The 23,110-nt window shown below is 38.9% G+C and overlaps 1 protein-coding gene and 1 long non-coding RNA gene across 10 annotated transcripts; both read left to right on the top strand.

Annotated features, from left to right (window-relative positions):
• Nucleotides 1-208: 208 nt before the first annotated feature.
• LOC113333139 lies at nucleotides 209-3,774 on the top strand. 9 transcript variants are annotated; one of them, XR_003351817.1, is made up of 5 exons: nucleotides 209-1,445; nucleotides 2,588-2,704; nucleotides 3,153-3,330; nucleotides 3,456-3,500; nucleotides 3,642-3,762. It is a non-coding gene; the product is annotated as an uncharacterized LOC113333139 (long non-coding RNA). The 9 variants fall into 9 exon arrangements; XR_003351819.1 differs by lacking the exon at nucleotides 3,642-3,762 and having other exon boundaries at nucleotides 209-369; nucleotides 532-620; nucleotides 782-1,445; nucleotides 3,153-3,587; XR_003351814.1 differs by lacking the exon at nucleotides 3,456-3,500 and having other exon boundaries at nucleotides 3,642-3,774.
• A 227-nt stretch (nucleotides 3,775-4,001) lies between these two features.
• Nucleotides 4,002-8,189, top strand: LOC113332979. Its single transcript, XM_026579463.1, has 3 exons — nucleotides 4,002-4,048; nucleotides 5,561-6,693; nucleotides 7,060-8,189. Exons 2-3 carry the CDS (start codon nucleotides 6,162-6,164, stop codon nucleotides 7,116-7,118), a joined length of 591 nt encoding a protein of 196 aa, XP_026435248.1. The 5' UTR covers nucleotides 4,002-4,048; nucleotides 5,561-6,161; the 3' UTR covers nucleotides 7,119-8,189.
• Nucleotides 8,190-23,110: the final 14,921 nt, after the last annotated feature.

The raw sequence follows: 23,110 nt of genomic DNA, 5'->3' as shown, positions 1-23,110 counted from the left end.
AAAAGTGACGACGTCGCGGGAGTTGGAACATAGGTGGTCGGAAAAATCGCTTAGCTCTTTTAGATGTGGGAATGTTATAAACACCCCTACTATCCATGTGTCTTCAATAATGCCCTTATGGAACTTTACAAATAACCCTGATGGCATAAATGAAATTTTTATTAAAAACAGAATTTCCATAATTCCTTTTTTAACCTTTCCATTTCATTTCCTTCTTCTTTAACAAAGCCAGAAGAAAATTTTGCATCGCCTCCGTCACTCCCACACCACCATCTCCATCGCTCCATCACCACCACCATCGTGATCGCCTCCACCACAACCAGCACCACCACCTCCATCACGCCTGCAACTACTATTAACAGGTTAAAGGTTGATTTTCTATCATTGATCCAATTTCTTATTAATTGTTCTTCTAGGTTAAACATTTGATTTTCGAATCCAGATTTAGACATCGTTCTGTCTTTTTGTTTTTCTCGATTTTATATTTTCGAGTTGGAGATTCACACTAATGATTACGTTTTCAATTTTCAGATCTGAAAAATTGATGATATGGTTTGAGATTTTTAAAGATAGATCGATGTAATCTATAATAGAAATCGACATGATGATTAGATCGAAAGGTGAACAAATCGATTAGGTGTTTTCATTTTTTATGATTTTGATTCAATAAACTTCAGCAAAATCAAAATTTTAAGTGTTTACTGTAATTTAGTTGATTTCAAGTGTTTACAGTGATTTAGTTGATTTCGAATCCCTAATGTTGGATTTCATTTTTTTGCAGATTGATAATAGATTCATCGAATTGATTATGCTTTAATTCTTTATTTTGATTGTATTGACTCATTGAAGTAGAGTCGAACGGGATTTTTTATTAGATCTTCAAATTGTTATTTGGATATGTGTCTGGTGATAGAGTAGTATCATTTTTTGTGATGGTGGTATTGGTGTTGCGTGTGTAGTAATGTTGATTGGATTTAGTTCTTGTTTTGATTATAATTGGTGATTGGAAGAGGTGAAATTGGTGGGGTTCTGAAGTTGGTGAGCGTGTAAATTAGTGGGATTAGTAAAGTTGGTTGACAAGGGTGGATTTTAGAGGTGGTGTTGGTTATGGAATTGGAGTTGGAGGTGATTTTTGTTAATGTAAATTGTTGGTAGTAGTGGACTTGATGGTGGCGGAGATATTAGAAGGTAACGCTGGTGGAAACATAGGATTAGGTGGTGGAGCAGAGGTACTTCTCTGGTGGTGATGGAATGGGTAGAGGTTTGGTGGTGCATGTGGTAGATGAGAGGTGGAGGGGGTGCTAGTGGTGGAATCGGGTAGGTGGTGAGGTTGGATTATTGTAGTAATTCAAGATTTAGTGATGGAGGATTTGGTGAAGGTTTATGATCTATATTTTGATACTGGATCAACTAATTGGAAGACAAACATGCTCACATCCTTATTGGTATGCTACAGTTTTTTTAGTTTTCCTTATGGTGTTTTTAGTATGCTAAGGTCAGTTGGTCCGTTCTGATTAATTTTTTGATAAATTACGTTTGTTCGATCACTGATATTACACATGTTATTATTTTTAAAAAAATTTAACGTTTCTTTCTTACCAGTCCATTGTAAGTTGTCATCAGATGTGTTGGTTTTTGATTTAGCATCTGTATTCTGAACCTAAAGTGTCAATTATAAATACAAGTATACTATTCGACCAATCATTAGAGTCAACTATTTGTAGATATAACCAAATACGGCATGCTCACTGTTAGACATATTTCAGCTGACTTGTTAAGATAGTGGTGTATGTTTGAATTGTACATATAATATTTTTTTGTTTGAAATGAAAGATGTTTATATGATCTCTGTGTGTATTTATATGTTCTCACTGGTGCTGACTTTTATTTTTGAGTGTATTAAAAAGGTGATGAGGTATCTTATCTTGCCTTGAAAACTCACTTATGATTTTTTATCGTCTTTTTTAGCTAATGGTGCTTCTGACTGTTGATCTATACGTGCTTCATCATTGCTGCTGGAGTACCTTAAAAACTGTGTTGCTGCTTGCTATTTGACTGTCAGAAATTGTGCATTTGACTGATGCCAGGTTCACTCATTTGTGTAAAACTTTGGAGACAACTTGTGCTAGTTGCCTCCATGTTTCATCTTTATTAACAACTTGACCAAGTTTCTTCCATTATTTGAGGAAACTTCTGCTAGTTGCTTTCGTTATTGGAGACAACTTGACCAAGTTGCTTCCACTATCGAGACAACTTGTGCTAGTTGCTTCCTTTTTCTGGAGACAACTTGTATCTCTTGTTTTTGTATTGAGTTTCGGTTTTGTTTTTCGTTTGTTTTGTCACGTAAAAAATGTTTGTTGCAGAGATTATCTTTTGCATCTTAACAATCTATCATGCCAATTCTGATTCAACTTCCATTAGAGAGATGCAAAGTATTGGCTAATGGTAGTGCTGGAATTGGTGGTTAGCTGGTTATGCATGCATGTTGATATAACATTTCTTTCTTCTTAAAAATTACTCATTTACCTTTTTTCCAAACCCGGGGCTTATTGTTGTTGTCTTTCACTGTGATATTTTCTTTGTTCAGGACTTTTATTTCAGTGAACTGAATGAATAACTTAAACACTATTCCCAAGAGCATAACGGAGTTGATAAGGATGGCTAACCAGTTTTTGCATTTGGATTCTCTTCTATATATTTTCAGGTATAATATCTCTTGATGCATTTATTGATTCTTGAGTATATATAGTCTGCCAAATCATATGTACATGGTTCCTTTCTGTTTTAGGATTAACAATAGTTTAATTTCGTTCTTGGACTCTAGATTTTGGGAAAAACTTGAGAAAGTTTCTTTCACTTTTGGAGGAAACTTGAGCTAGTTGATTCCAGATTTGAGGCAACTTGAGCTAGTTGATTCCTGATTTGAAAGCAACTTGAGCTAGTTGATTTCAGTTCGAAGGAAACTTGGTTATGTTTTTGGGTCCATTCATGCATCTGAAATTATCTTATACATATATCTTAGAGTAGTTGCGATGAATCTGTGGTGCAATGGTAACACAGGGTTGTGTTGAGTTGTTGTTATAGCTAGTTGAACTGGTGGATATTAGGTGAATGTACAGGGTTGTTCAGCTTCCAATTTTCTTTGTTTGCAGCAATGCTGGAGGTAGTGGATGTCGCAGTGGAGGTGGTTTGTTGTGTTAGCAATTAGTGATGGTAGTGGATGTTGCAGTTGTGGTGGGGGTAGTTGCGGGAGACAATATTAACTTATGTTGGAGGTGGTTTGTTGTGTTAGCAGTTGGTGATGGTAGTTGGATGCGCGTGAACTACTAGGTATGTATGGGTTACAGGCCATGAACATCTGTATGGTTTTATACATCAATAGGTGTACTATATCTATTTTTGGATGTGATTTTGATATTTCATTTTGCATTAACGAACCTGTGGTGCATCGTTAGCACGACTGACTCCATATCAGATGATGTGTGTTCGACTCACGCCAGGTTCACTTTTTTGTGTATACTTTTCCTTTGTAGACAATTTGAGCTAGTTGGCTCCATTTTTGTTTTGCAACTTATTCCTGCACACTATTTTTATTTGAGACCACTTGAGCTAATTGCCTCCACTTTTGGAAACAACTTCAGCAAGCTGCCTTCATATTTGGAGACAACTTCAACAAGTTGACTCCACATGGTGGTGGTAGTTCGCGGTGGTGGTGGACAGTGGCGCTGGTAGTTGGCGGTGGTGGTTGGCGGCGGCGGTGGTGGTAGTTGGCGGTGGTGGTGGTTGGCGGCGGCGGTGGTTGGCGGCGGCGGTGGTGGTTGGCGGCGGCGGTGGTGGAGTGAAATAGTGGCGCTGGTGGGCGGCGATGGCGCAGGTTGGCAGTGGTGGACAGTGGTGGTGGTGGTTGGCGGTGGTGGTGGTTAGTGGTTGTTGGTGGTGGTGGTGATCATCGGCGGTGATGGTTGTTGGTGGTGGTGGGAAGTGATGGTGGTTGGTGGTGGGCGGCGGCGACGGTGGTGGAAAGTAGCGGTGGTGGTGGGCAGTAGAGGTTTGTTTGTTTGTTTGATTTTTTTTTAGTGATTAGTGGTAGTGGTTTGTATACACTATACAAAAGAGGGTATTTTAGTAATGTATTAAGCTTAGGGGTATTTGTAAAGTTCATAAGGTTAATTTTGCAATGGGCCTCATAGTAGGGGTATATAGATAATTGTCCCTAAAATAAGTGGGAATATTATAAATACCCTCCATTTTTGTTGACCTTGCATAAATACCCCGAGGGATAAAAAATAATTTTTTTGAGTCAACTTGAGAAAGTTGCTTCCACTTTCTGGAAGCAACTTGTGTAAAGTTGCGTCCACCTCTGGAAACAACTTGTGCTAGTTGCTTCCACTTTTCAGAAGGTATGAGTACTTTTAAAAATTGAATAAGGGTATATATTAAGGTGCGAATTTTGAAGAGTATTTAGTTCATGTTCCCATAAAAAAGGTTTAAAAAAAAGAAGTTCGTTAAAAGAAAGATAAACCAAAGACTAAATTAGTCGTTTTACTTTGATCAAACTGACAGGTTTTGGTTGTCCAAACTGGTTTTATATCATAAACAGAATAAACTGTCCGGAATCCGAGCCAACCGAAAAACAATTCAACATAACAGATTCAGACTAGGTTTTACGGACGGAACCAGTAAACCATGTGATAATAACAAGTTTATGGTTTTATCGTATCTAATATCCTTTCCAACATGCCTATAAAAAAAACAAAAAGCTCCTTTCCAAAAGTGAAAACTACAGCCACACCCATTTTTACCCGCTTTTCCCTACCGTGAAACCCACGTGTGGAAAAAATCACACGCGCACCCAAAACAACCGTGTAAATTATTCCGTCGCCCAGAGTTTTCAAAATTACATTTTTTATTTATTTCCCAGTTTAGCCTCACTTGTTCTGAGATTTAGTTTCGAGAGATTGATAGCTGAGGGATTGAGAAGGAGATAGAATACGAGCGAGAGCTGAGAGATTGAATTATCGAGAGCTGAAGAATGAGCTGATTTGGGAAATTGAATTTACTCAGCAAAAGATAATTCAATATTTAGCCTCACTTGTTCTGAGATTCAGTTTCGAGAGATTGATAGCTCAGAGATTGAGAAGGAGATAAAATAGGAGCGGGAGCTGAATTTAGGTTTTCGAACCGCTTTTTAGATCTTTTAAGCTTGTTTTTGATTTTTTTTTTCTAGGTTCTGAAATTGTTACGATAAATGTAGATCTTTTGGATTCAATCTTTTTGTTTCGATTTCATGTTCGGATGTTGATATACCAATTTTGTAGGTTTTGCTTCCGTTCTATTCGATTTTTTATTTGATTTGTTTTTCCACTCCTATTTTGATCTGTTTTCTGTTACGTTAATGTAGATGTTATTGATTTTGGTATCCAGTTGATTTATGATATGATTATTGTTAATGTAGATTGTCTTTGCTGTTGTTGATTTGATCTTTTAATTTTGAGTAAGAATTTTTGTGAAGAAATATGCAGGATAGATATGTTTGATTTTTTCTCTTTGTGTTTTGCAGGGTGAAATACATGTTGTTAGTGCACTAGTTGTAATTCACTACTTCAGTGAATTCTTAGCACATCCTGTTGATGTCAACACAACTCTGGAGACCTTGAAGACGGCCGTTTTCCAGAAGTGGACTCGTTTATTACCTCATCATGTCAGATTTTCCTTTAATGATGGAAGCAAGTTTGTGCGAGTTGATTCTAATGTTCTGCTTCAGTGTTTTGTATCTCGTTGCCACTGCAAAGGTCAGAAGAGCTTTGATTTACTTGTTGAAGTTGGCTGCAATTCTTCCAGCAGTCGTATAGATCTTCAAGTAGTCGTGTAATAGAGCCTGAATCTGAAGAAGCTATGGTGAATTTTCTTGAAGATGGTTATGTGCCTGTTAACAAGGTTCTTAGGACTGAAGGTGGGGATAAATTACTTGGTGAAGTTGGTAAAGTTTTTTTTTTTTTGGAGGTGTAGCAGAGGTACGTATTGTAGTGAAGAAATACGAGGTGAAGACTGGGTATGTTCTTCTATATACTAAGAATGAACCTAGCAGGTTCTATGCAAAATGCTCAAAAGAAAATTGCTCTTGGGATTATAAGGTTTGTGTTGTTGATGTTGAAAACAGGATGCTAAAGGTTAAGATATATGTTAGCAGTCATCACTTTGGTGTGGGATGTGAAAGGCTTTTCCACAGGCTCAGCAGTAAATTTGTTTCTAGTCTTATCAAGGATGAAATCAGAAGTGATCCGAGTTTCAAAGCTTCTAATTTGAAAAAGTTTTTTAAATCTAGATACAGGATCAATGTGAAATATTACCAAGCTTACAATGGAAGAGAGAAAGCGTATGAGGATATATTTGGTGAAGATGCCATGTCGTATTCGCATCTGGTATGGTATGTAGATGCCATTCCCAACACAAATCCTAGGAGTTGGATTGATTTTCAAGTTCAAATGGATGAAACTGAATCGAACGAGGATAGTTCAACTGATTTAGAAGTTGAAGCACCTTCAAATAAGTTTGTGCGTCTTTTTATTGCTTTTGAGGCATGCATCCATGGTTACCGTTACCTTCGTCCCATGATTTATGTCGATGTTACCTTTCTTACAGGGATATTTAGAGGATGCCTCATGGCTGCAAGCGCTATCAATGCTGAAAATGGTAATTTTTCTGATAATGCATCCTTTTTATATATGTGCATAATGTCTCATGTATTATTTATTTTGGCTTCATAATGGCTTATGCATTATTGTTTTCACTTTTCTGGTTATGCATCATTTTTGTTTAGATGCATAAGACATTATACATTATTTTGTTTTAGCTGCATAATGTCTTATGCATTATTTTTTTCACTTTTCTGATTTATGGATTCTTTTTTATGCATGTGCATAAGTTCTTATGCATCATTTTTCTTTAGATGCATAAGACATTATGCATTATTTTTGTTTTAGCTGCACATACTTCATGTAGACGTTGGCTTGATTTTATATTTTTTTACGTTATGAAACATGTTTTCTTGCTGTGTAGGGTTCTTCCCACTAGCCATGGACCTGGTACCTGCTGAAGATAATGACAACTGGGAATAGTTCATGAGGAATTTGAGTAATGTTCTTGATCATGATCAAAGGACAATCACATTTTTATCTGATCGTGCAGAAGGATTAAAGAGAGCGATTCCAGTTATTTTTCCTGGATCCTTCCATAGTTTATGTTATTATCATCTTAAGATGAACTTACCTATTAATGCTTCTGACAAAAGATATGGTGCCGTTATTGATGCATTTCAAGCTGCTGCATATGCTCTTAGTCTCGAAGGTTTCCAAACTGCCATCGCTACGATTAGGGGTCTTGGTTGTGGTTGGTTTGCAGACTATATTGAAGATATCCCTCCCGAGAAGTGGTCAAATGCCATTTTTCAGGGTTGTAGGTATGGTAGGACATCTTCTAGTCTTGCTGAATCCTTAATTAGTTGGATGAAAGTACACAAGAAGCTCCCTGCAAATGCTCTGCTGGATATGATAAGGAAGGATGTGATGAGGATGATGTCAGAAATGAGAAATACTGGTAATAGTTTCATAACAATTCTTACACCGAAGAATGAAGCTAAGATGAAGGCTCTTATTGATGAGGGTTTAACCTGGATGGTTATACAGTCCGATACTCATGTTTAGTGGAGGGCGGGGAGAGTTCTCATTTTGTTAACCTTAAGGTAAGGACATGTACCTGTCAGAGGTGGCGCGTCTATGGGTTTCCATGTGTGCATGCTTTTGCTTCGATAACAATGTCTGGTTATAATCCGTATGATTTTGTTGAACCTTATTTCACTACTTCATACTCAATAATGCCTACATCCATGCCATTCATCCTATTTCGAACTACAACATGCCCGAAGTTTATGAAGGTAATGATATTATCGATTTAACTGATGTTAAAAGGCCGTCTGGGAGACCACCAACTAATAGACATTTAAGCCGTTACGAGAAGCCGCCCAGGAGAGATATGCGTTGTGGTAACTGTTTTCAGATTGGTCATCACAACAAGCAAACTTGTACAAAGCCTACCTGTTACAAGAAGCCGCCGAAGCCGCCGAAGAAGCCTAAGGGAAGTTCAGTGAGAACATTTAGCTTGTTGATTTCTTCAGACTATTACTTTTACGTTTGAACCTAATTCATTTTTCTTTAATTAGTTTCTGTATTGGTTTTTATGAACAAGTACTTTTTCTTTAATTAGTTTCTTTTTGTATTGGTTTTTATGAAAAAATACTTCTTTTTTCACTGTGTGTTTTTCTGCTTCTATCAGATAATGTTATTCATTTTTTTATTCTTAAATGCATGATAAATTATGCATTAGTTTTGAAGATGCATAACTGGTCATGCATTATTTTTTGAATATGCATAACGGGTTATGCATTATTTTTTGAAGATGCATAATCTCTTACGCATTCTTTTTCTAAGATGCAAAATCTGTTATGCATTTATTCTTTTAAAGATGGTTGCAGAACGAGTCATGCAAGTTGTGGTTCCTTCATTTGCCTTTTAAGATTTATATCATGTTATGTTTATAATCAGGGGTCGAGGGGGCAGCGCCCCCTCGTTATCATAGTACAGTTTTTCTACTTTTTGTGAAATAAGATTGCAACAAATATATATAAATATATATAAGAAGCACTAAAACATAAATATATATATATATATATATATATATAAACATCGTTAGATAACAAGATATAAGTTGTTCAGACAAGCTTCATACCGACACATTACACATAACTACTGACTGAAGTTAAGCTTTACACCAGCTACTTTCCCATTAGTTTTCACTCACAAGTTAAATTTCTAAACCTACCAACAACACACAGGTTGTTAAAACAAAGTTACTTTTGAACCTTCCCATTATGCACAACATCAGGAACATTTACGCACAACTTCATCACATTGACGCGCAACTTCATCCAAGACGTCTTCATTGTCATCTATCGCCCAACTGTTTCCAGGATCTGTCAACATTTTCAATACCATACTTATTCTTTTATTGTTGACTTTTTCTACTACATCTTCCTTTCCCAAATTCATCCATTTCTGTCTGACTTGACATTTCATACTCATCTTCATATAGTAGCATACAAATATGAGGCAGTCGGGGTGATGACCTTGTTCAGGAACAATCTTGTAAAAAATATGCTTGTATACAAGCGGTTCCCTCTTTATATCCACGAATTGTGATGATAGTTTCAGTTCGTCATATCTTTGGATAAAATAAGGCATACAAGCCTTTGCCATTACAGGAGCTTGGTTCTTGCATTTAACTTTATAGCTTGAAAGACTATTATAGAAGTTCCACTCACCTTCTGAAAGGTCATACTCTAACAATGTCCAATGTGTACCAACAGGGTTTTCCTTTGTCATATAGTTCATTGGAATGAACATTTTCTTAACTTTAATAGGGAGATTCAAGATGACTCCTCCAACATATTTTGCAATCCCATCTTTGTCCTTGTTTCTAACAAAGTACTGCAAAAGAAATATTTTGTAGGAAAAAAAAGTTAGTGGAGGTGCACAACAGGTGTAAGAAACAATGCCGAATAACTTGTTATGCAGTTTAAATTTAGTTGCATAACTTGTTATGTAGTTCAAAACTAGTTTCATAACATGTTATGCAGAAGCAATAATATTGGCATAACAGGATATGCAGTGATGAATAACTTGTCATGCAGAAAACTTAGTTATGATGACTTGTTATATAGCAAAAGTAACAGTTTTAAAAGTTAAAGTGTTGGGAAATGATTTTCTTTTTGCGACTTACCCAAGCATCTGGCCTCATGAATGCAGACTCCACATAGTTTTGTTCAATACTATCAGCTTCGTCTTCATATTTCCGCTTCTTGAACAACATGTAACTGTAGTAGTGGATTACTTGTTCTTATAGGTATTCATTTTTCATTAGCTTCCTTATTACATCTCCGTGAATCCGAATATCCCATAAGTACGGGTCTTCTCCTTCTCCGATACTCCAAGCCGAATTTCTTTAGAAGACATAATTAGTGAGATATTTATTCAAGTGACATGCGGCAGAACCATAAACTAGAGGGTTGTGTTATGCATGGATTGTTTTAGAAGCATATTTTATTATGCATAGGTTTTTCTGAAGCATAATTTGTTATGCATTTATTTCATAAGAAGCATAACTTTTAATGCATCGATTTTTTAAATAAACATAAAGGTAGTTTTTATACTTACAGGTTGTTGGCATTCCAAAAGTATGTCTCCAGTACTTCCATCAAGGTTGGTTCTATTGTATCCTTGCAATCTTGAAAGCATTCCATTGTTTCCAGCGGAGGTAATTTTGTAAACAACCGGCTAACATAAGTACAAGGATTTTCTTCTTCAACTTTATTCTCATCAGGCTTGTGTTTTTTCTTCTGCTGCTTCCCTAGGTCACAATCTTTGAGGAGTATACTGGATGTTATTTCATTACCTGATGTCCTTTCCTTAATTCTTCTTACCTTGCTTCCTGGTTGGTTCCCATCCTCTTCTTCCTGGTTTGCTTTTCCTTTATTAGAGTATTTCTTCATAGGTAGCTTCTTTCCAAATTTTGTTCTTAGAACAAATTCCTCTTCTAATTCTTCTTCCTACAGATTCATGTAACCAAAATGTGTTAGATATAACCAATATAACCAATTTATTTTGAAATTAAGTAAATAGTAGTTGATTAAACAGCAAAACAACAACATAATAAATAATATATAGTTGATTAAAAATGATAAATAGTATATAGTTGATTCGACATTAAAAAAAAACTTCAAGGAGTTCATGGTTTTTCAGATACATAATTTGTTTTATATTTTCTGTACCAATGTCTGTGTATTTAGCTCCTTCTCTGCAGCTTCGTTCGAGTCTTCTTTGTTTTCAACATCTTGTGTGGATGGAGTTGATGATTATGTGCGGCTTCATTTGAGTCTTCTTCTTTGTTTTCAGCAACGGCCGTCTCAACAGCTGGTTGTTGCGTCTTTTCTGCGACTTGCTCTTCTGGAATCACAATAGTGGGTTGTTGCGGTTTTTCTGCGACTGGCTCTTCTGACATCTCAACATCTTGTTGTTGTTGTCCTCCAGCACCATCTTCTCCTTGTGAAATATGTAGATTAAATGTGGGCTCTTCAGCTACTTCTGCTACCTTCTGAGTTTCTGGAAGATGTTCATCATCTTCTGCTCCAGCACCATCTTCTCCTCCAGCACCATCATCACCAGCAAAAAATTCTTTTTCCTGTGCTTCAATTCTTTCTTGAGTTGTTGCTATATTTGGTGTTGTCTACAATTCCTTTGGCGTGTTTGTTTCTTTGTCGTTGGTGTTGATGGTGGTTTTTAGTTCAGGGTTAAAATTGTAAAAACTTGCATTTAATATATCATCACTCTGCAAAGAGACAGGCCCATGTAAAGTGACGAGTGTTCAACCTCTCCACTGGCGCATTTATTGAGTAACTCAATATATCCACATGAAATTTATCCAGAATGTTGCATGTAAAAACAATCCCAGATATTCTGTAATTTTGGCACCTTGCCTGTATTATTCAGTTAATATAAGTTTCTTTGAATACTTTCTGTGCTATGTTCCCGGGCTGAACCCTTAATATTGATATGGCATTACAATTTGTGCTCACTCGCAGCAGAGTAGCACGAATTTCCAAGTATCAAGGTTAAGGTCCTTGCATAAAAGTACTCAATCGGAAAGCATAATGCTCCCTGGCAATAAACTTAAAGAACTCTGTGAATTCAATCAATTTTGTGATAATTCACAAGATTCAGATATTACCCTAACTAATTTGCAAAAATTAGGGTTTTGTGCTTTGCGCAGTATATTAGACTTCGCATGTCGAAATTAAGCCTAGGAGAACTAGGCAATTAATCCGCCATGGATTAGTATGTGCAAAATCCTACCCACAATCAGAAAACAAGGAATAAAAGGAGACGCGGAATAGGAGTAGCAACCAAGGTAGGTGTGGCCATCCCATAGGCCAGCCGGCGCTACTTACAAGTGGCCACACCCCATGCTGCTCGACCGACCCCTCTTTCCCGTTGACCAATCAGGTCGCCTTAAACCTGCCACACGCGCATGAGTTGTGGATGGGCCCATACTTGTTGGCCCTATTTCTCATCGACCAATCAGGTTGCTATAAATCCGCCACATGCACACTAGAAGTGTGGCCAAGCCCACGTTTGGTCGACCCCTTTTTATTGACCAATCAGGTCGCTCTAAACCTTCCACAGTATTAAAAGAGGAAAAATTGCGCCAGATGGTCACAATGCCACATTGGCTTTCCAAAAGTCGCGCCAACATGCTAATTGGCATGCCAAACATGCCAAACATGCCATTCAGCTCCAGCATGCTAGTGACATGCCGAATATGCCATGCCGCGCCAATACGCCAATTGACATGCCAAACATGCCAAATGTGCCACTTTGCCGCAGTAGCATGCGGAACATGCCAAACATGCCAAACGTGCCACTTTGCCGCAGTAGCATGCCGAACGTGTCAACATGCCATAAATAATGCGCCAACATGCTAACCCACTTCTTGTTCGTGGCCAAACGCCATAAAATATTCCAATTAGGGTATTCCAAACACGGCTCTGCCTTAGTGGCATCAGTTGAAATCCTAATTTCCAGTCGTGGCCCAATTACGCCACTTTGGCCTTACAACATGCCACGAGCCATGTGGGACCCGACAAACCCTAAAAATGGCACCATTCTATAATCATCGGTGGCCATCCTTGCGCCTGTGGTTGTTCCCATATTATGGCCTGCCATAATTCCTTTAATGTGGCCATGACACCGATTGCATAAAGCACCACCATGTCGCGGCCATGCCACACGAGCTAATTAGGGTTTCGATATGCCAAACCCTAATTTAGATAAAGTTTCCACGCCAACTAGGTCAAGTAATTCTCCTAAGGACTTAAGTTTGATATAGCAACATGGCCAATATTTCTGGAGCCATATTTGGGTCTAACACCAATATGCCAAAATAGCTGTTATGGCTACGCCAGGCGCCACTATGCCACTGGCATGCCGCTATATGCCACTACGCCATTGACATGAGCCAATGACGCCACCGTGCTACCATCAGGCGCCAACAGAATGTGGCCATAATCAATGGCCACCCTTTCTCATGAGTTACGATCTCAGCCGTCCAAATTCGCCACAGAATTGATAGGCCTGTGACAAGTTTTGGGGATCAACTAAGACAAGCATAATATCATCACATGCTATTCTCCTGTGGCAAGTCTCCTAACTTTGACTTGCCACATATAGCAATCTGCTACATCTTTTCCATGAAAACACTCGAAACATCAAACATGTCACAAACTGAGGGATGCTCATCGAGGTATTGGTCTGGCGGTTTAAAGCGTGTGGCGTGCAACACACCCATTATAAGAAAGTGTTAGAAAGCAGGGCAGTTAGTGGCAGTAAGAAGTAGTGAGTGTAAACTAATCAGTTTTCTCCATGGTGGGAACGTGGTCTCTGGCATTTACACATAACCCCATTTCTCCATTACTCAATCACTCCCACTTTCTATGAGATCAGGGCGCGTTCAATATGACTTGTATAAATAGGTTTTACCTATTTCAACAAAACAACAAGTTTTTGGTTAACAACAACATAGTATCCAGAAAACACCAAAAAGAACTGATAGCTTACATTCCGCAAGCCAGTTCCACATTCTGATACAAGTCATAAAATAGCCACACCTTCAGAATTAATCATTTTGGTCTCAACACCTTCTTCTCTTCCCTCCCTAGGACCAGCAAAACAGAAAAGGTTACTACTTTGGCCAAAACCATACGCGGAGATTTTGTCAAAAAATTGGATACAATGGTTAAGAGCCAGCAACAAATTTTCTACGGAAAATTTTGTTTGGCCACATGTCGTGGCACTTGCAGCCAAGAGGAATGGGGACTGATGTTCGCTGAAATAAATACTCGCCGCGGGAAATATGCTCTTAGCCAAAACCGTGTTTTGTCGCGGCAATGGTGCCCTCGGCCAAACGCAAAAAAGAAGAAAAACTAAAGCTAGGTTTTATGAAGGAAGGAGCCAACGGCGGCCGCTCGCCCATACACGCTTTCTTTGCATAATGATCGACTTTGTTACTATTAATGTTGTGGTTAACGCTACTACAATACTACTGGCAAAGAGGAATCATTCATATTGGAGTATTTTTACAAGTTCATGGAAGACATCCCTATGGCTAGGGTTTACGCCAATTCAGAAGAGAAAACAAGAGGGAAGAGACGTTGGAATACATACCTGAAATATACTCGCCTGCTTTTAATTTTGTTGTTCCTTCCACTGATCCACTCACGAACGATGCATCTTTGATGCTAACACGAAGACGCGGAAACAAAGCCAACGATACAAAAATAAAGAAGATGGGAACGCCTTTTATATACGCATAGCGTTTTTTGGAGTTTGAGTAGAAGAAGGTTTCATTTTTGGGCCATGTGCGGAAGAAGGAAACTTGGCCCGTGGTGCCAATGTTCCATGGCGCCAATCTCCACAGCCGAGCCAGCACCACGCCAGCGCTCCAAGCGCCAATCTCCATGGCCGAGTCAGCACCACGCCAACGCTCCAAGCGCCAACTCCCGTTAGCCGAGCCAGAAGTACGCCAACGCTCCGAGCCGCCAGCGTAGGGATCATACTCGTGCCTCTTGCCAAGGTCAGTCGGATTTTTCCCCGGCCAACTCTTTATGTCATGCATTTTCGATTATTATTCTCTTCTGTCACCATCTCATGCTTACCTCGCAACAACGCCACTGTTACGTGTTAAGCAGGGGACTTAATGTTGATGGTGGTTTTTAGTTCAGGGTTAAAATTGTAAAACCTTGCATTTAATATGCCGTTGTTGATGGTGGATTTTTGTTCAGGGCTAAAATTGTGAAACCAAATTTAATGCGCTGACATCCTGCAAAGGGTAAAGCCGTTTGATAAGTGATGAGCGCAGAAAACCTCTCCACTTTATTTATTCGAAGCAATTCAATAAATACACAAAATTCACCCAGAATGGTGCATGCAACAGCAATCCCAAATATTCTGTGAATTCTTTAGCATTATTAATTAATGCATGATTTGCCTAGTATTTCATGTGTTGTTCCTAGCCGAACTCTCATTATTAGCATGACATGACGACTGAGTGTTCACTCTCAGCGGAGTAACATGAATCTCCAAGTGCCAATTTTGAGATATGCATGAAATACCCGTACAGGCTGCATCACTCTCTGACAAAGAGATTTTCGAATCGAGCGAAACAAATCGGTCGAATGTATTTAATTTCCTTAAGGAAAATATGGACTGTCCATATCAGTCTCAGAAATGTTCGCGACCACGCAAGTTGGCCGCGCGATTTAACAAGCCTAGTCACCCTGGAAAAAATAGGCAATTGTTGTGATGACCACCGGCGGGCCCGCTTACGCCCTAGCCGGTCGAACACCACACTACACTCCCAACGTCCGTCAAACGCCGGTCCGAAGAAGGATGACCGTGTTGCTTTGGGAAAGGCTCGAATGATCTAGACTGTTCAAGGCAGTCTTAGAACTATCACGGCCGTCCAACTTCTCCAGCCTGGTTTGACGGATTATATCATCCCGCGAATGATCAGGGAAGCGGTAACACATACGTTGGCGGGCCCACTTCTCCCATACCCGATCGGTTTTCTCACGGCAAAGCCATGGAGCAATGAAACGTTTGCTCAAAACATGGATTGCGTGATGCTTTAAAGGGTCGTGGAAATCCAACTAGTGTCTTAAATAGATCACAACCATCCAACTTAGCCAGCATATTTGGATGGATTAGATCGCACCTAGGACCATCAGGAAGGTGCACATATGTTCACCATCAGCCCAACGTGGGCCCCACACGATCGGTCTTCCCAAAGGAGAAACACAGCTCACCAAATCGTTTGGCCAAAGTCACGTGTGCGTTACTGTTTCAAAACCCTAATTAGGGTTTACGGCAATGCACATCTGTCGTAGTTCGATCACGTCCATCCATCTTCGCCAGCCTAAACGGAGGATGTAGATATAGTCTCAAGAAGCCCCAAGGATGTTGATGTGATCACTATGGGCTCACATGTGGGTGTATCCGGACGGCCTAGGTAAACTTTGGCCAGGCACCTCGAAACGTTCGTCCAAAGATGGAATGTTGCGTGGACTTTAATCCTTTGCGGCAATGGATTTCTGTCGCAAATCGATCACGTCCGCTCATCTTTGCCAGTCAAATTGAGTGGCCTAGGTCAAACCTTCATGGGACCGAGAGGTGTAGACATGCACAGAAATGGGTCGTCTCCACGCATGATCGGTCGGTCCCACCAAAATAAGCGCCCATGCTTGAACTCGCTCAAGCCAAAGGGGATGTTCCGCACCTCTTTAAAACCTTAAAATCTATCAACGGCAGCAAACATGTGCCGGTAAATCATCTAGTCCGCCCAACTTTGCCAGCTTGGACGGACGACTTAGACTTAAAGTTAGGCGACCAATGAAGCGCCTCAGTGGTCACCGTCCGCCACTCTACCGCAGTGAGTGATCGACCAGATGGTAGCCTGCCACGCGGTCTCCAAACGATCACTCGAAGATGGTTGGACATGCTACCATTTTAAGACGCTTAACCCGCGACATATTCAGTTAAGCTTTAAAACAGCGATGTTTCACACATATTGATTGTTTTCGATGCATTATATGCATCGAGCATACACGATATTTCATGAATATCAATTCTTTAACTTAGTTATTTAACCTGATAGCACTGTATGCTATTTCTTACGGCGGGTCCCACGACTCGACCCACTCATTCGAGACATCAAACATGTCACAAACTGGGGGATACTTACTGGGGTATTGGTATGGCGGTTTATAGCGTGCGGCGTGCAACGCGCCCATTACGAGAACGTGTCAGGAGGCATGGAAGGTTAACAATGATGAGGGAAGTGGGCAAAGGCGTGATCATGTGACAATCACCTACACGACCCCACTACTCCATCACTCAACTTCCTCCACTTCCTACAAGATGAGGATTGCGCTCAATGACTTGTATAAATAGGTCCTTCACCTATTTTCAAACAACACAAAGAAAACCAAGTGTTGTCACAGTATCCAGAAAACACCCAGAACTGATAGCTTACATTGTGCAAGCCAGTTCAACATTCTGATACAAGTCATAAACAGCAAACACCTTCACAATCTCAACACCTTCTTCGCTTCTCTCCCTAAGATCAACCCCATCTCCTTCACTTTGTGACCGAAGCAAGTCTGGAACGGCCATTTCTTGGTTTAGGCCAGAATTGTATAGATTGATCTCTCGAATCAAAAGCACTCCCGTGCAGTGCATTTGTTTAGGGTTTAGATTCGTTTCTCATCCACACACACTCAAATTTACCAAAACCAACAGAAACAGTTTTCACCCATAAACAACTGGCGACCACAGTGGGAGATTAGTCTCTCGGTTGTGAAGTCAATTTCTTCGATACCCAATCCCATTTGGCTGATTTTCAAAATGGTTGGTCTTAGGACTGCCCCAACAACTTCATATCCCGGTCGAAGTTCCTCCAATGAAGATGCCATTTTTCCCAACGATATATCTGGTGGTGTAGCCAGAAGAATCCCAACATTGATCGAGTTAGCACGGGTATAGGAGATCACACGAAGAACTTGGACCTGATTAAAGAAACAATAAATGGCATACTCGATCTCCTCATCGAGATGACATCTATTAGAGCATAGCTCGGTCGAACTCGCATGCGTTGCTATCTCAAGCATGTTTGTCAATGTTAGTGATCAAAACTATGAGTCTTGATTTCTAGCCTACATAGCTAAGTCTCAGACTAGGATAAAAAAGTGTAGTTGAGCACAAGGACTTCATGGTGATTCATCATACAACGACGAAGATCTACTCAAGGAACCGTGGAACTTCATCAACAAAAAGGTATGTGGAGACTTGAACTTATCTATCACTCAAAAGTCTATCTCTTCTATCTCCTACTTCTTATGAGACAAAAGTCGTATGCTATATAGACAGTATCATACACATTTGATATTTCGAGCCGATTATATCTCGCCTATCTATATCTCGAAATCATGTGTTGGTAAAGCGTTTCGCTTTGATCAAGTTTATCTTCACCTAGTGACGAAATTCATGAAAAGTTTCAATTACTTTGAGAATTGCTCTGACGCGAAACGTTCTGTGAATAACGGCTATATAACGTCCTCTGAGAATGTCTCAATGATTGGAATGATAGTTTAGATTACATAACCATGTATTCCTTAATCCGGAGTTTTCGAACTTTGTTGATTGAGAGAAACCGGAGAAATTGGCTCTTCCAAGTCCGCGAACTGACGGAAGTTCTTGTACCGAGAATTTCTGCTGGGATTTTCCAAAAACTCGTTTGCGTGTAAGTCCGCGAACTTAGTCCGCGAACCTAGTCTGCGAACTGGCGAATGTCTCTTTGCCGAGATTTTCTGCTGAGTTTGGAAAACTCCACTAGTTGTCTTAAGTTCGCGAACTTGTTTGTGAGCTTAAGAGGTTATGATCTAAAGATGTGCTCTGAACATGAAACTTAAATTACTAAGGAATGCTTTATGCAAATCGTGGATATAAATTTCATGAGCCGATTCAATCGAATCGAATCATCTTTGTTTCAATTGTGTCTTGTATAGTTACATAAGATCTCATAGCAATTGAACAACTCTCTAACTAGTTCATTTGAGTCAACTGAACTAGTTATGGTGAAGAAGAACAAGGTTAATATGAAATGCTCATATGGTTAACCTTTTGGGTTAATATGTTGAACCAACATACACGTACACGTTTGGGCATGATTTTCACAAACCCAGTAAACGTCTACCCAAGTGTGTGTGACAAGTTAAGTTTTCGATCTAACGGTTGAGAAATATTAGCTTGAATCTAAATCAGGTTTTCATCTAACGGTGAATATGGATTGCTTTGTAACTAAGGAAAAACCCTGATTTGAAGACTATATAAAGGAGACATCTAGCATTCTCCAAAACTAAACCCCACACGTCTGTGTGATACTAAAACCAGGTTAACGACTTAAAGACTTCATTGGGATTGTGAAGCCAGACCGATACTACTTTTATCGTAGTTGTGTGATCTGATCTTGCATCTTCTCTAAAACCAGGTTAACGACTTAAAGACTTCATTGGGATTGTGAAGCCATACTGATACTACTTTTATCGTAGTTGTGTGATCTGATCTTGCATCTTCTATCGTACGAGAACAATCTTTGATTGGCTTGAGATCGTGAGAATTCTCCGATAGGCAAGATAAAAAAGTCACAAACATCTTCGTCTCACTGTTTGTGATTCCTCGACAAACCGCCTGTGTAGTCAGGAAGGATTGTAGAGAGGTGATTAATTAATCTAGGCTGTTCTTCGGGAATATAAGACCGGATTATCAATTGGTTCCTGTTCACCTTGATTTCATATCTTAAGACAGAATAAAACCTAGGGTTTATCTGTGGGAGACATATTTATCCTTTGATAGATTTTTCTGTGTGAGACAGATTTGTTTATTATCAAGTCTGCAATTTTGGGTTGCAACAACTCTTGGTTGTGGGTAAGATCAGCTAAGGGAATCAAGTGTGCAGTATCCTACTGGGATCAGAGGCATAGGAGTACAATTGTACCTTGGATCGTTGGGAGACTGATTGGGGTTCAACTATAGTCAAGTCCGAAGTTAGCTTGGAGTAGGCTAGTGTCTGTAGCGGCTTAATACAGTGTGTATTCAATCTGGACTAGGTCCCGAAGTTTTTCTGCATTTGCGGTTTCCTCGTTAACAAAACTTATGGTGTCTGTGTTATTTCTTTTCTGCATTATATTTTATATAATTGAAATAATACAGGTTGTGCGTTCGTGATCATCAATTGGAAATCCAACCTTTGGTTGTTGATTGATATTGATTGATCCTTGGACATTGGTCTTTGGTACCGTCCAAGTTATTCCTTGTATTTGATAAAGACTCGCTATTGATTTTAGCTTGAGTAAAAATCAAATCAAGAGAGAGATATTAACTCCTTGAGATACTTTTATCTAGATTGAGTCTGACTGTCTAGTTGATTCTCTAATAAAGTATTTCGGAGTTAGTCCATACAGATTGCTAAGAGAAATATTAGGTGGTGTTGTTAGACCCCCGCTTTTTCAATTGGTATCAGAGCAGGCAAACACGTTAAAGACCTTATAAGTCTTTGTTTGTGGCAATCTGAGTCTTTGGACAGAATCTCATGCGCATACCAAAATGCTTCCTAAAGCTGTCAACTTTTTCAAGTGTCTCGGAAATACCTCAAAGGATCACTCCTTAGTTGATTCTTCCGAATCCCGAGGTAGGAAGACTGTCTCATCTTGTGTCAGTCACTCTTCCTCCAATAAGACATTGGACATAATGGCTAAAGCTGAATTGGAGCTCACCAGAATTACAAAAAATTCTACAGAGTTTGTTGATCTCAAGGATCATGTACATCTCATGGATGAATTCGAGAGGTCTATTGATCGTGAACAAGTACTCTACAACATTATAGGGTCGTTCTCTAAGAAAATTGAGAAACTTCTTAAAGAAAACAATCTACAGCGTGAAAAGATTTGTGATCTTGAAAAGATGGTTAAAGAAGGCTCAATTAGAGAAAATTGTTTGATCAAGATGCATTCATCTGATCTAGACAGACTTCGTGTTGAGAAAGAGAAACTTGAAGAATCACTTGCTCTATCCCATGGACAGTGTAAATCCTTGGAAAAGGAAAACTCTGCCTTAAGAAGGAATTCTTCTGCACAAACTAATTCTCATGAGTTACTGTACATAATGAAATTTTCTCCAGATGAAGGTTGTGTCAAGAAATGTTTTCATAACTTACAATCTTCTCCAGTGGCTATGAAGTTTAAACCAGTACCAGTTATTGCTTCTCCTCCACGAATCTGTACCTTCTGTGGAAAAGGAAATCACTATGCTATCCATTGTTTTTCCAGAAAGAAACGTGTTTTTGAACTTCACAAATTGCTTCTTTCTACTGTTAATGGAGTAAATAGTCGGACTACTGCTACAATGAAGGTCCCTTTCACACGAAACCAGGCATCTTATAAAAATGATCTCTCTCCTAGAAATCATTAAAGGACATTTGTAAACTCTCGGACTACCAATGAAAGCATGTCATGTGATTATAAGAACAAATCTGGTAAATCTAAGTCTAGTGTGTGGAGACCAATTTCGGAAAATCCCCTAGAACCTATTTCTAGAGGTCCTAGACTTTGTTATCAGAAAGGTTTCTCACCAGTGATTCCTAGAAGGACTGCGAGACGCACCCTTTTCCCTGGAAGCTGCAGTGAAAGGAAAAGAAATGCTGAGATAAGATATCCTGGAGGAAATTACAGCTACTCTCTCAGAACATATGGTGAGACTATGTCTCCCTCTGGTACCTAACAGCAGAATGTTCTATTCTTGTGTCTAACTTGAGAGATACAAGGATAAGGATTTGAGAGATGCTCAAGTATTGTGCTATTTTTCTCCAGTTTGTATATCTTATGATGTTTTGTTGTTAGAACTTCTTTCTTTTGTCACTATGATTGTTTGGAGATAGAGAATCTTTAAAAGCAACATGGTATGCAGTTTTCTTTTTTTTGGGCCATTTGTTCTTTGGCTGGCCCACGAACGTCCATGTCTCCTCAAGAAACTTTTCCAGCTAGGGTTCTCACGAACATATATAAGTCTTATATGTGGTTCTTTATTCTTCTGAAAGGAACTCCATGGAATATGTTCCAAAAGATTAAGTTAACCCTATGGTTGAGGATGATCTCAAAGGATGTGATTCTGATCAAGATTTTATACGGAAGAAGATGCTTGAAAGAAAAGAGTATAACACTTGGATTGGTGAATCTGTCAAGGATCTGATTCGTACTCAGAATGAAGTTAAGATTGAACTGTCTAACCTTGAATTGCAGATAAACCAGCTTATTGATGTACATGCGAAAATCCTTGGTACTCAGAATATCTTGATCAGAAATCAGAAGAAAGTTATCCTTGACTGTGCAAAGGCTCGTCATTATGCTCGCACCATTGATCGGAAAGTCAACGTTCTAACTTTTGAACATGGTGTCTCTACGGTCAAAAGGGTCAAGGATATCAGTGCCTCCTACTTTGATGGACCATTTCAGAGGTATGAAATTATCAAGGAAAACTGAGGATATTTTCAGATACCTAGTATTTCTTATTTTGAGTTGGAAGAATAACTAGCGTTTTGAATAGCGAAAATTATGACTACACATATCTATTTTTGTTTTCATCTTCTTATGTTATTTTTTAGGTTTATTGGTTTTTAAATTCTAAAAATCTTTGGAGGATGATACTATTGCAGTATTAATCTGTATTGAAGTATTATAATATTTTTATGGGATATGTATTGTTTGCGTCCGTGAACTTGAAGGTCCCATATTGTGTCAAAAATAAAGTCGTTCATAAATTGATATTCGTATTGATGAAAGGACGAATGGACTTTTGACAATCACAAAAGTTATGCCTATGCGGTCATTTATTTGATGGAAAATAGGATGAAATCTTTTGTTTGACAAGGATAAAGTCTATTATGTCGTTATGCAAATAGTGATGGAAAATAGAATAGATCCTTGGATGTTATCCACAGTATTGATCTTCATTGATCCATTTTGTATGTTTTACCGTGAAGGCTCCATTGTGTATCTTATGTTGAGCACCGTACAACCATGTCGATTAATATTGTCCTTGTTGGTTGTTCCATGAGATGCTATATGTTGAGCATTCTTGAACTAAATTAATCATCTTGATTGGTTATTTAGTTATTTACTCCGAAAGTATTCTTTTGTCGAGCAAAATCTTTTGAAAATTAAATTGATTGCTTCAGTGATTAATTTGGTTGTGTATTCCAATTAGATTAATTATAGGTTTTCTTGTAATTAATCTAGTTGAGTTTTTCATATATTCCACAAGTTCTTGTGTTGAGTATATGAACGGCTATACTAATCATGTTCTATTGGTTGATGTAGTCGTATATTCCGTTAGGT

Source organism: Papaver somniferum, unplaced genomic scaffold (assembly GCF_003573695.1).
Source record: "Papaver somniferum cultivar HN1 unplaced genomic scaffold, ASM357369v1 unplaced-scaffold_132, whole genome shotgun sequence".
Classification (NCBI taxonomy): domain Eukaryota; kingdom Viridiplantae; phylum Streptophyta; class Magnoliopsida; order Ranunculales; family Papaveraceae; genus Papaver; species Papaver somniferum.
The sequence above is the reverse complement of the archived record's forward strand: the minus strand, read 5'-3'. Positions and strand labels throughout refer to the sequence as shown.

Excerpts from the sequence above, each read along its gene's own strand:
- LOC113332979 (XM_026579463.1), top strand. The coding sequence starts at position 6,162 with ATGCTAAAGGTTAAGATATATGTTAGCAGTCATCACTTTGGTGTGGGA. Across the intron at positions 6,694-7,059 it reads CGCTATCAATGCTGAAAATG|GGTTCTTCCCACTAGCCATG; the intron begins GTAATTTTTCTG and ends CTTGCTGTGTAG.